The sequence below is a fragment of the Aquarana catesbeiana genome, linkage group LG03 (genome assembly GCF_042186555.1).
Source record: "Aquarana catesbeiana isolate 2022-GZ linkage group LG03, ASM4218655v1, whole genome shotgun sequence".
NCBI lineage: Eukaryota > Metazoa > Chordata > Amphibia > Anura > Ranidae > Aquarana > Aquarana catesbeiana.
The window spans coordinates 143,163,085-143,177,380 of NC_133326.1; the positions used below are offsets into that span (position 1 = coordinate 143,163,085).

The following is a 14,296-nucleotide window of genomic DNA, read 5'->3' on the forward strand; positions in this document are numbered from 1 at the left end:
AAAAACAAAAAACTCAGCAGTGATTAAATACCACCAAAAAAAAACTGTTTTTGTGTGAAGAAAATTATTAAAAACTCATTTGGGTACAGTGTTGCATGACCACGCAATTGTCATTCATAGTGTGACAGCGCTGAAAGCTGAAAAATGGCCGGGGCAAGAAGGAGGTGAAAGTGCCCTGTATTGAAGTGGTTAATATATTTACCATAGGATTTTTGTGCAGTGAATTTAATTGCTGATATGCTATGAAAAGCATGAACGGTAAATTGATCTCTTGCTATTCAGATCTATTCAGAACATGCAAACATCTAATAGAGTCAGTGGAGAGATATATACCATTCTGTTAGCGGTTATGGAACCATCTGGAGTTCAGACAGTGCTGAAACTTCTAATTAGAAAGCCTTTTGTTCTCTTTAAAATACATGCAATACAAATACATTCTGAATGAACTGTTCATCTGTAGGATAAAGGTTTCATACAAATAAAAAAAGTATTTCCTGACAGACTCCATGGCAGCCTACTTGTGGGTTAATCCCGCCCCCTCATACCTCATAGTTCCCTTCTCCAATGAATCTTTGTTCTGGGCCAGAGGCCGTGTTCCTATTTTGTCCTCCTCCTAGGAGTCTTACCTTTTATGAACATATAAATAACAGAGTGATTTCGCGCAGAACACTAAAAATAATACCCCGTCACAATATGTAATCAGAAATCAATAACATGTGTAAACATATAATTAAAGTCCTAAGTTGCTAAATGTGCAATTCTCCATAAGGGATCCAAGTGATCCCAAGGGGGTGATCAAAAAAAGAAGACCATATCAATAATGAAAAATAATAAAAGGAATGATAGAAATAATGATGACGAGTGAAATAAACCACAAACGTGAAAATGACAATGAAAGTTTGTGTAGAGAAAGATGATGGGATAAATGCATCAATAGGTCCGTTCCAATGGTGAATGTTGTTCATGAATTTGCTCAATAGATAAAGTAGGTGATGTGTGCAGAAGTGGATGGTATCTGGATAGGAACGTGCTCACAGTGCCCTTACCTCAAAGGACTTAGATAAAGGCCTTAGTAGTAGAAGATGCTGGATGGCAGTGGAGACCATGGATAGCCTCAGGTGGATGGATGTCCGTCATGGGGCTGCGTCAGGCTCACTGACCACAGCAACTTCTCTCTTCCGGATCCACAGACAAGCAGTAAAAACAGCTGTGGGACACCCCAAAGTCTTCAAGTGGGTCCTGTTCCTGGCAGTCATTCTGGAAGTAGACTTGTTCGCCTCCCCATGCAACTTCAGACTAGAGAGATACTACATGAGGTCTCTTTATCCCCAGGCTTTCAGGGTAGATACTCTGACAGACCAATGGAGATTCCACAGGGCCTATGCCTTTCTCCTGGTTCTTGTCATTCTCCGGTTTCTGTCGAGGCTCAGGATGGAAGAAGCAGAGATAGTGGCAATAGTCCCATACTGGCCAAACAGGCCATGGTTTCCCCTGCTGATGCAACTCAGCTTCCGAGACCCAGTGCCTCTGCCCTCCAGACCAGATCTCCTATCACAGGGGGCAACTCTACATCCATGCCCTGCCAATATGCATCTGATGGTTTGGTTTTTGAGAGGGGAAGGCTTGAGGCCCTAGGCTGTCCAAGTAGGGCCATCTCCACATTATTGAATGCCAGAAGAGCAGGTACCAACAGGGTCTACCAGAGGATTTGGAAAAAATTTGCAGACTACACCTCCTCCACTAAGGGGTCTTGCAATAATCCAAAGATACATGATATCCTGGGCTTCCTACAAATTGGGCTTGGATCTCTCCTTGTCAGTCAGCAATTTCTGCCTTCACGGGCGTTTCCCGGGCTAGACACCCTCTTACTCTGCAGTTCTTTAGAGGAGCAATAAGGCTCAGACCTCAGAAAAAGCCAAGATTTTCTAAGTGGGATCTTCCCCTTGTCCTGGATTTCTTCTCAGAAAGAGAGATGGAACACACAGATCAGTTCTCTATTAAGGAACTTTCTCTAAAAGTTGCCTTCCTGGTGGCTATAACATCGGCCAAGGGGGTCTCCGAAATCAGCTCTCTGGGATGCAAGGAGCCATTTCTAACCTTTTTCCTGTTCGGGTAGTTTTGATTCCTATGTTGGGTTCAAACCCCAAAGTATCATCTGTGTTTCACGATAATCAGGAGATTGCTCTTCCAATGTTTAGATCTACCGGAGATTCCAGGGTTTATCCCCTAGATGTCGGGAAAGCTCTGAAACAGTATCTAGAAACTACAGCTCCGTTCCGTTAGTCCAACCACCTGTTTTTTTTTTTCATGGAAAGAATAAGGTATTGCGTGCTTCTTCCAGATCTTTCGCAGCATGGATTGTTCAGGCCATTCAGTGGGCTTACAAAGCTAAGGGTTTGGCGCCTCCAGAAGCGGTGACCGTTCACTCAACCGGAAGCGTGTCTACATCATTCACGTCAAGTGGCTCCAGAAGTTATTTGCAAAGCGGCCTCGTGGTCTTCAATTATCATGTTCATGGCGCACTATTGCATAGAGCCAGCCTCTTTGTCTTCTGTTAAATTTGGTTTACATATCTTGTCTGTTGATGGTGCCAATTAAACCTTTTTTTCTTTTGTCCAGCACTTTGCCCATCCGGGTGTGTATGGCTAGTTATTTCCCACACGTAGGCTGCCATGGAGTTTGTCAGGAAAACTGAAAATTTCTATCAAATACTTACTGTAATTTTTCTTTCCTGATGGACTCCATGGCAGCAGGAGTTCCCTCCCAGTGGCTGGAGTAGGCTAAATTATGGAACACTCTGGTCCGGAACAAAGATTTATGGGAGAAGGGTCCTATGAGGTATGAGGGGGCTGGATTAACCCACACGTAGGCTGCCATGGAGTCCATCAGGAAAGGAAAATTTTCCGTTATATACATATATACACTGCTCAAAAAAAATGAAGGAACACATTTTAATCAGAGTATAGCATCAAGTCAATCAAACTCCTGGGATATTGATCTGGTCAGTTAAGAAGCAGAGGGAGTTGTTAATCAGTTTCAGCTGCTTTGGTGTTAATGAAATTAACAACAGGTGCACTAGATGGGCAACAACTAGACAACCTCCACTGCCATTTTTCTCCCTACTCATCTTTTCAGCTTTTTTTCACTAGTTTTGCATTTGGCTAGGGTCAGTGTCACTACTGGTAGCATGAGGTGATACCTGGACCCTGTAGAGGTTTCACAGGCAGTCCAACTCCTCCAGGATGGCACATCACTACGCGCAACTACCAGAAGGTTTGCTGTGTCTCCCAGCACAGTCTCAAGAGCATGGAGGAGATTCCAGGAGACAGGGTCGTAGAAGGTACTAGGAGAGCTGGACAGGGCCGTAGAAGGTCCTTAACCCATCAGCCGGACCAGTATCTGTTCCTTTGTGCAGGATGAGTGCTGCCAGAGCCCTACAAAGTGACCTCCAGCAGGCCACGGGTGTGAATTTATCTGACCAAACAACCAGAAACAGTATTCAGGGTGGCCTGAGGGCCCGATGTCCTCTAGTGGGCCCTGTGCTCAATGCCCGGCACCGTGGAGCTCGATTGGCATCTGCCATTGAACACCAGAATTGGCAGGTCCGCCACTCGTGCCCTATACTTTTCACAGATGAGAGCAGGTTCACCCTGAGCACATGTGACAGACATGAAAGGGTCTGGAGAAGCCATGGAGAATGTTATGCTGACTGTAACATCATTCAGCGTGACTGCTTTGGTGGTGAGTCAGTGATGGTCTGGGACGGCATATCCATTGAGGGACGCACAGACCTCTACAGGCTAAACAATGCCACCCTGACTACCATTAGGGATGAAATCCTTGGACCCATTGTCAGACCCTACGCTGGTGCAGTGGGTCCTAGGTGCCTCCTGGTGCACGACAATGCCCGGCCTCATGTGGCGAGAGTATGCAGCCAGTTCCTGGAGGATGAAGGAATTGATACCATTGAATGGCCCCCACACTTGCCTGACCTAAATACAATAGAACAACTCTGGGCCATTGTGTTTTGGTCCATCCGACGCTGCCAAGTTGCACCTCAATCTGTTCAGGAGCTCAGTGATGCCCTGGTCCAGATCTAGGAGGAAATGCCCCAGGACACCATCTGTCGTCTCATTAGGAGCATGCCCCAACGTTGTCAGACATGCATACAAGCACGTGGGGGCCATACAAACTGCTGAGTTTCATTTTGAGTTGCTGCAATTAAATTTCAGAAAAATGGATTGGCCTGCTGCATAATTTTTTCACGTAAATTTTCAGGGGCCTTTGAATTCAGCCCTCTGTAGGTTGATAATTTTTATTTCCATCAAAAGATGTGGCATCCTTTCGTTCCTAACACATTACCCAGTCCATATCAGTATAGGTATCCAGCATGATATTTTTCCCCATTGAGATCTGATGTGTTTTCAAAGTGTTCCTTTCATTTTTTTGAGCAGTGTACAATATATACAGTGTGTGTGTGTGTGTGTATATTTTTTTATAATACCATTAGAGCAGGTTCGACCTGAACATGCAGCCCAAGATGGCTATGAATGTGGTGCAACACAAAATCATAAACTTACTTAAAAATGTTAAAAATCAGTTTACACTTAGCGAATACATGTGGCTGAAGAAACATTTGACAGTGTTTCTTTACTGGACTTTTATGTTTTATCTTCCTAAAGAAAACAATCCCACTCTTCACAATTATGCCTTAGGCCCCTTTCACACTGGGGCGTTTTGCAGGCGTTATTGCGCTAAAAATAGCGCCTGCAAACCGCCCCTAAACAGCCTCCGCTGTTTGTTCAGTGTGAAAGCCCGAGGGCTTTCACACTGAAGCGGTGCGCTGGCAGGAGAAGAAAAAATCTCCTGCAAGCCGCATCTTTGGAGCGGTGAAGGAGCGGTGTATTCACCGCTCCTAAACCGCTCCTGCCCATTGAAATCAATAGGACAGCGTGGCTGTACCGCGGTATACGAGGGGTTTTAACCTTTTTTCGGCCGCCAGCGGGGGGTTAAAACCGCACCGCTAGCGGCCGAATACCGCGGTAAAACAGCGCTAAAAATAGCGCTGTTTTACCGCCGACACCCCCTACCGCCCCAATGTGAAAGGCGCCTTATTCAGGTCATCAGTTTTCGTCAGCACCTATATTTTTGAGCATCTATTTTCAAGGATGAAACACACAAAGGGCAAGATTAGAACCAAAATATCTGATGAGAACCTTGAGAATTGATTGATAATTGCTACTACATCCATCGAACCAGATATTGTTGCGTTAGTTTATCAAAAACAGTGTCAGATGTCGCACTATTTTTATGTTGCCCTCTTTTACTTTTATAATTTAAAATATTACAAAAAAAATTAAGTTTTATTACTCATATAGGTAAATTATCTCTATTGGTGATTGTTAACGTGTAATCTGCCTGACTTTTTCTGCTCATCAGCTATCCTTATTGTTAGTTTATTTTATTTGTGGCCCAAAGCAATTCCTCTTCTTCCAATGTGGTCCAGAAAGGTCAAAACGATGGACACCCCTGCATTAGAGTTTCCATATAACAGCTTGTTGGTGCTGCATGCTACATCATACATTACTGCATCAAAAATTGTGCAGCCAGAATATGATTATAAAAGGATAATGCGCTGTAAATATATGCTGTTATATACATATACTGTAAATTTTCTGACTTACCTGTCAAAAGATTTCTAATTCTGTACAGCCAGTCTTATGATGCACTATCAGGTTTGCAGTGATTACCTGTTAATGATCGGCCCTGGTTGTAGGCTATCTGCGTCCAGGGCCAATCATTTGCAGGTAATCGCTCCATGAGTGAAAACATGCAAGCTGCTGCAACAAGCTGTGGGGGATGCAGGCCTCCCATGGCTTTCAATGGGAACCACTCAACTCTACATTGAATCAAATATATGATGTTTTATATGTTGTATCTTGACTGATGTTATTATTCAGAGATCTTCCTATGAATGATACTGTATAGAAACATTTTCAACATTATGTTATATATCTTTATATAATAATTATAATTACATTATGTTATATATCTTTTTCAGGGGGCTTAACAAGCAAGGTTATCAATGTCGACGTAAGAATTTTTCAAATAATATTTTTTAAACTTTTGACAATATTGAATACATGTATAATTCTTATTTTTTTTTAATTACTAGAGTGCAATGCTGCTATTCACAAGAAATGCATTGATAAGGTTATCGCTAAATGCACTGGATCTGCAGTCAACAGCAAAGAGACAGTAGTAAGTGTTTTCCATTTGTAAAAAAGTATATGCATAGGTCTCTGCATTATCTCTGCTCCTTCAGTTGCAATAATACTGCAAGATAATTGCAAATCACATTTTGCTTGTGACCTCTCTCCATTTTAATAAAACAGAGCAGTCCCCACTTTACACAGCTCCTGGTTTTTACCTACATTACCTTCAGATGGCGAAACCTAATATTGGGACCACAGAATCCAATTATTCACTTTAGGTTATTATTATTATACACAGTTTATAAAGTGCCAACAGTTTAGGCACACACTTTACAAAATAAAAAGAGACAGGGTCGTTACAATATAATTCAATACACGAGGGTTCAGAGAGCCTTGGTCGTGAGAGCTTACAATCTAAAGGAGAGGGTCAAGTGAAAAAAATGTATAACTGCGAGGGATGATGGAAAAAATAAAGGACACAGTTTGGACTTGTTCACACATGTGACAGCCCTTACCACCCCTTTGAAAAGAGATCCACAGTTGATTGGTTGACAGGTGGCTGGGAGGCGATATGATACCTCCACACCATCTGACTGATCCCTGAAAGGCCCGCACAGCGGTACCTTAACTGCACACATTACACACAATTGCAGGGCTGTTGCAGCAAGGCCCCATTCACCTAAATGGGTTGTGTTTGGTCACAGTACTGCCCACCAAACGCAACATGGGGTATAACTTTTACAGGTGTACAACCCCAATCCAGCTTAAGGACAGTCTAGTCTTAACTAACTATTTTTACCACACTCTGTCTGCCCATGTGAATGAGCCATTTATTGGGTGGAGGATGGCTAGGTCTCCCTGGGGAGATGTGTTTTCAGGGATCTATTAAAGGCGGACAGAGCAGATGATAGCTGGACAGAGTAGGGAGTTCTAGTGGATGGGTGAGGCTCTGGACAAGTCCTGGAGGTAAGCATGGAAGGAGTTGACTAGGGAGCTAGACACCAGGAGGTCTTGGGAGATGCAAATATGATGGTTTGGGTGATATTTTAAGATGAGGTTGGTGATGTAGCTTGTGACAGAGTTGGCGATGGCTTTGTATGTTGTTAGTATTTAGTATTTTATTCCTTGACAAAGCCAGTGGAGGGATTGGCAGAGAGGGGTGGCAGACACTGAATAGTTGCTAAGGTGGATGAGCTTGGCATGATAGGTTGAAGGAGAGATAGCCTATGTGAAGATCAGCCAACGAGGAGGGAGTTGTAGATAGATACTGTTGTATATTTTGTTTAGCATGCTCTGTTTAATCACTGTTGTTTTTAAAAAGGATTGCAGAAGGTGTGGGCCTTTCTTAGTTACTACAGAGTTGTTTCTCTAGTGACTGTGGCATTCAATTTCCCTTGAGATCTTGCTTGTCCTACTCCATCCAGAACAGAAAGATCTGGTTTGGAGAGTTCCCCCTTAAACAAACTTGGTAACATTCTCTAAATTTTCCAAATGGTCTTCAAGATATAACACTATGCTAAGCCTATAGTTAGCTCGTAGAGATATATTTTGGTAAATCTTAGCTTTTGTATGAGGTCTTGAATTTATAGCATTGCGTTTTTTGAAGATTTAAGAAGAATGCAGATGAATAAATGTTCAGTTTTGTTCAATGTTCTATTTTTACAGCTACATAAAGAAAGATTTAAAATAGACATGCCTCACAGATTTAAAGTGTACAATTATAAGAGTCCAACATTCTGTGAACATTGTGGGACACTTCTCTGGGGACTGGCAAAGCAAGGACTAAAGTGTGCGGGTAAGTACTAGAGCCCTATGGATAGCAGATGGGTGTTGTAATTTTAGCTCTGAGTGTGAAATAACCCCTGCAGTCTCTTCTAAAAGTTCTACTGACAGCTAGAAAATTACATTTAATTTTTACCTTTTTTTTTAAACTCTGTAAGAAGGTACCATGACAGAGCATTCACTTCACAGTACAATAAGCAGATAATAGTATAAAGTACCAAATGCATCATGTACAGCATCAGTTCAATAAACAGTAATACAAACTGAACTGAAATAACAAACAATTGTTGTACGACTACTAGCATACTGTAGATAATACAGCCATAGGGCTGACATAATAGCAAAAGATATGGCATATCCAGCAAGAGACAGTCCCATATCCTGCAAGATACATCCCATAGCCAGTAAGAGACAGCCTATATCCTGCAAGAGACAGCCCATATCCAGCAAGAGACATTGATTATCCAGCAAGAGACATCCCTTATCCAGCAAGAGACAGCTCATTTCCTGCAAGAGACAGCCCATATCCAGCAAGAGACAGTCCCATATCCAGCAAGAGACAGTCCCATATTCAGCAAGAGACAGTCCCATCTCCAGCAAGAGATAGTCCCATATCCTGCAAGAGTCATCCCATATCGAGCGAGAGACATCCCTTATCCAGCAAGAGACAGCCCATATCCAGCAAGAGACATCCCATATCCAGCAAGAGACAGTCCCATATTCAACAAGAGACAGTCCCATATCCAACAAGAGACAGTCCCATACCATGCAAGAGTCATCCCATATACAGCAAGAGACATCCCATATCCAGCAAGAGACAGCCCATATCTAGCAAGAGACAGTCCCATATCCAGCAAAGAGACATCCAGGCAGCCCCCATATCCAAGCAGTGTTAATAGACAGCCCCCGTCCAGCAACACTGAATAATTAACTTGTCAAAAAAGCAATGTCTCCACAGGAAAGTAGGCTAGCACATCGTACCACAGCTCTTCCTGACAGCTATGATGGTGGCAAAAAGGAGCAAGCAATCCGTTCTGCAGAGAGAGGCGGAGTGCAGATGATATCACTCCGCCTTCCACTCTGTAAGGGCTGCAGCCGGTGCTACAGAAGCTGTTTCGGCTTATGCGGCCGCCAGCTTACTCCACGACTGGCGACCTAGTAAAGTATAAACTAAGGGCAATCGGCACAAACAATAATAACTATAAAATGAGTATAAATGCAAGCTGAACACTATAGGATTCCCCAGCCTAAAGAAACAATAAATAATGCAAAGTTAGTGCAGCGCAAAGAATAAATACAAATGTCCTTATAATCTCATAAACCAAGCCATTGATCTTGATGGAAAAACGCGGGATGTAGTTCCCACAAGCACCAATAATCATCAAACCAGTAGGAAAAATGAGCTTACCGGACGCGGTGGACCTCTAAATTATAGGAGGTCAAAAGAGCCTGGTTCCTAAGGGACTGGTTGCGACCTGGATCTCTTAAGGACACCGATATTCAACATCCGCCAGTAGTCACATAAAAACTGGATATGGTGAGTAGCATCACTCTGTAGGTTCCTTGTTTAAATCCTCAATGCAGTGTATCATAAGGTGGTAGCAGGTAAGAATCCCCAAAAACAGAAAAAAGATCCTCTAAGTGTATACCGTTTACCAATTTATTAAAAAATATCAAAGCAGAGATGTATTGGAAAAAGCTCTGAACAGCGCAACTTGATGAAAGAAAGCAGTTCAATAAAATACAGCTTCACAAGTAAAACCACAGACTGTTCGCGTCCGAACAGCTGAGAAGGCTGCGGGTGATGTCACAGGCAAAGCTCCACCCCTGTAAGCGGCATTGCGTCCACACGGACTTCGTCAGTGAGGGTGGAGCTTGTGAGTCACCCTGGATGCTAAAATAGCCGCCGACTGTCAGCAGGGAGTGTCGGGTTCCCGGAAACGGAATCCGCTCGTCATATGCAGAGAAAGCTATATGGAGACACCAACCCCGGACATGGCTAATACTAGTTAAAATAACATTAATAATAAAAAAATGATAGAAATGAATAGCCTCATATATACAGAACAATCAAGACTTAACTATAGTCTAATAAAGCCTGTATTAAACAGGTATGTAACAGCTATAGATCTATACGAAAAAAATCAGATTTAGAAAAAATTATTGAGAATAAATATATGTATATTTAACCTGTAAACACCCACAGCATTCTCTTACAAAGAGTATAATCTGGTATACTAAGTATAAAATGTATAAAACATATGTATAATATGATAAAAGATTCTTTATAATATGACACAAAATTAAATATGAACTACATAGCAACGAAATAATAAACATGGCAAAACAACCCCAATATAACTGTTTACTTATCAGAAATAAAACAGTTGAGGTCGAATTCAACATTTAATCCTCTTGGAACAGCTACTCGAGTCTCATGTATCCATAGGGATTCTCTCTGGCGGAGCTGCCTAATAAAATTGCCACCCCTCCAGTGTTTTGTCACTTTCTCTATCCCCCAAAATTGTAGTTTTTTTGGATCTCTATTGTGACATATCCTGAAATGTTTAGACACATAATGTGTCTTAAGGCCTCTTTTAATATTATTTACATGCTCGCCTATGCGGACTCCCGTAGGTCTGGAGGTTCTACCAACATACTGGAGTCCGCATTCACACTGTAGCATGTACACTACCCCCACAGTGTCACAGGTGATTCAATTCCTAATTTGATACGTTTTATCAGTGGCAGTAGCTAAAAATTATTTCCTCCTTTTGACATTAAATTTGCATTGCTTGCAAGCTAGACACTTTCCACAAGCATAAAAACCAGACATGAAATTAAAAATTCTATTTTCCCTAATCACAGGAGGATCCACCACCCCAGGGGCTATGATATCCCTTAAGGTGGGGGGTCTCCTGTAAACAAATCTAGGGCGAGCTGGGAGAGTTGGACCTAGTATATTATCCTTTTTTAAAATGTCCCAGTGTTTAAGAATGATTTTTTCTACCTTTTTGTATTGGATATTGTAATCCAAGATGATCCTATATTGAGGAACATTTTGGTCAGTACTTTTATTTTTATTAGAATTTGCGACCAGAATCGATCGGTCCATTGTACCCACTTTCGCCAGTTCCTCTGATATATGTGCTTCAGTGTAACTTTTTTGTACAAACTTCTCTGCCATGGCATTGGCTTGTGAGAAAAAATCACTATCAAGAAAACAGTTGCGCGGAGGCGAATAAATTGCCCTCTGGGTATGTTGAGCAACCATGAATTATGGTGACAACTGTCTAAGGGAATGTAACCATTCTGGTCTGTTGGCTTAATTCCTGGTTCTATAAGCACCATCATATTTAAAAATTTCTAATTCGAGGAAGGCTATGCAGGAAGCATCAGCATTCCAAGAAAGACGAATATTTTTGGTATTGCCATTGAGCCTAGACATGAATAATTGGAGGCTAATAAGATCTCCCTCCCATATCATGAATAGGTCATCAATATATCTTTGGTAGCAGACCAGCTGTGCCGGTCTACTACCAAAGACAAATTCCTCCTCCCAGTGTGCCATGAAAATGTTCGCGACACTAGGTGCGAACCGAGCACCCATGGCAACACCGAGTGTTTGTAAAAAGAATTTTCCTCCATACCAGAAATAATTTCTGGCAAGGCAGAACTCTAGTGATTTCAATAGAAAAGATTGCAACTGGGAAGGGAGATCAGATTTTCCTAAAGCCCATTGTACAGATTGAACGGCATCATGATGTCCAATAATCGTATACAATGAGCCGACATCGGCTGTCACCAAAAGGCTATTGTCCTTAAGAGGCAGCGTCAATGCCGTTAACGATTGGTCTTCCTGGAGGTGCCTGGGGATCTTTATGAATCTTAGGTAAGAAATATATGATCGGTCTCCTACAGGCACTAGGGACCAAGTAGGAGGCTTCCTTTTTGTTCAATACACCACCTATTTTTACTGAGGTGACTAAAACTTCCAATTCATCCCTAAATTGAGTGACAGGATCCCTACCTAGTACCTGATAAGTCTTCCTATCAGACAGTAACCTGTCCATTTCCCCTGAGTAATAAGACTTACTCATGATAACTAATCCCCCCCCCCCCTTATCAGTGGGTCGAATGAGCACATCTTTATTCTTTTCCAATGTGCTGATACCTTTTTTAAGGAAGGAGGGATCACCTACTTTTCTCCCTTTCATATCCTCTAGATCACTAGCTACCATATTTTTAAAGACCTCTACGTATCTATGGTCATTCTTTGGGGGGTTGAACACAGACTTATTAGCCAAATTGGAATGCGTACCCAAAGTGGCTGTAGAAGCCAATCTTTCCCCTGGTCTAGAGAGAAAATATCTTTTGATATTTAAAGTCCTTACAAACTTTTGCAAACTGATGTATGTTTGAAACTTGCTGAGATTACGTGCTGAGGCGAATTTAAGGCCTTTATCTAAGACTCTCAATTCGTCTTCCGAGAGATCTACGCCACTGATATTAAAAATGCCCATACCTAATGGCACTTTTGTCTTTTTTGTTTTGCCTCCGGCTCTTCTCCCTCTCTTTGTCTTCGTTTTCCCCTTGTCTGTTTCCTGTCGGGGTATAATCCCCTGGATCTGGCCATTGAGGTTGGGGGTAAAGTAAAGTAACCAATATAGAAAAAATGTTCTCCCTCACTACCTTTGGCATAGGTAGCGGAACGACGTTCTGGCACGCTTCGCCAGAAAAAAAGCCCTGCTCTAATGTCATAAATTACTTTTCTGTGTAGGATAACTTGGTTAACTGCGTGTACCCATTAGCACATCAAAGGTGGGGAGGATTGCACGCATTTGAGGGTGATTAATTTACGAGCTAAAAATAACAATTCTCGTGAGAAAATTCTAGTGTGTCTGGGCCTAAGTTCTTTGTTTAATAAACCCACAAGGCAACCTTTAGGGGTTAGGGGAACCAGGGTGAAAATTACAGAAGAAAGTAGATCCCCTACCTGTCTCCAGTCTCTGGAAATTACCAAGCAAGCCCATATGACATGAACAAAGCTGGCCACTGATTGATCACTTCTGGCACAATTTGAGGTGGCAAGATTTACATTTTTCAGTCAGGTCTGACACATTTTCATATTATCTTACAGAGAGGGATGGATTTACTATTAGGCAAAGCAGGAAGGTGCCTATAGCCAACAGAAGCAGATAAGCAGCTTTTGGGTTTAGGTTTTCCAGCCATGCCCTTTGCCCCCCATCATCAGTAGGATGATAAAAAATATTTACACATTATCACAATAATCAGTGCAGGTCAGGACCAGGAAAACATGGAAATGTTCTGTATAAAAAAGATTTTAGCAGAGGGGAGGTGATTTACCATGTGTTCCTACAGGCTCCAAGGATAGAAAGGCTGCAAATGCATGCTGGATTTCTTGACCACAGGTCATTGAAGTCTAGATGCCGAGGGCTAGATTTAGCAGTATGAGTCAGTTAACTATGATGTATGTGTCTACTTAAATCATTTTTACATCTCTAAAAGGCAAGACTTTTGTTTGATATACTGTTTTAATAAAAGCACTGCTCTCTTTTTACCTGATACACGTGATAGTTTTGCTTGACACACGTAATAGTTTTGATTCTTCACTCTTCTCCATAGAAGGTTAATGAGAAGAAGATGCATAGTTAAACTTGTTTAACTATTTAACTATTACTATTTATGTTTTTTGGTGCATTTTTGTTGTTAATAATATTTGTTTCATTCAGAATGTGGTATGAACGTCCATCATAAGTGTGAAAATAAAGTAGCGAACCTATGTGGGGTTAATCAGAAATTAATGGCAGAAGCTTTGGCCATGATAGAGAGTACTCAACAGGTACATTTGTGTTGTCTACTTGATGTTTTATTACTGACTTACGTACAGCATTTATACTTTCCAAAGCTGAAGACAATTTACAGCAGGTCTATAATAATAAGCGACAGTATGTTCAATTTGGTGCTGGAAAATTGGCACTGGTAGTTCTTAATGTGAAGCTCCTGGTGATCATAACTAGTAAAAATGTGTTCTGCCACCTTCCTTAAAATCAAACCTTATCCCATAAGGTCGCTTTGCATGGCAGATTCAGCCCCGAATTCAAGTCATGAGTGCCCCAGTCTGCACCACTTGGCTCGACAAAAGATAAATAAGCAATAAACTTTTGTCAGTAGAGCCGGATGGAAAACTGTTCGCTAAACAGGGCCTGCATCCAATCAGATACAGGCATTGTTTGAACATTCTGATGGCCACTGGCTGTCAGAATACATTTAGCCAG

General features: G+C 41.8%; 1 protein-coding gene across 1 annotated transcript in view; it reads left to right on the forward strand.

The window, feature by feature from the left end:
* PRKCQ (protein kinase C theta) overlaps positions 1 to 14,296 on the forward strand; it is a 158,787-nt gene that overhangs the window by 107,380 nt on the left and 37,111 nt on the right. Inside the window, exons 6-9 of the mRNA XM_073619371.1 lie at positions 6,062 to 6,093; positions 6,176 to 6,261; positions 7,881 to 8,010; positions 13,751 to 13,860. Of these exons, the coding sequence (XP_073475472.1) occupies positions 6,062 to 6,093; positions 6,176 to 6,261; positions 7,881 to 8,010; positions 13,751 to 13,860 (358 nt within the window). The remainder of the gene's footprint in view (positions 1 to 6,061; positions 6,094 to 6,175; positions 6,262 to 7,880; positions 8,011 to 13,750; positions 13,861 to 14,296) is intronic.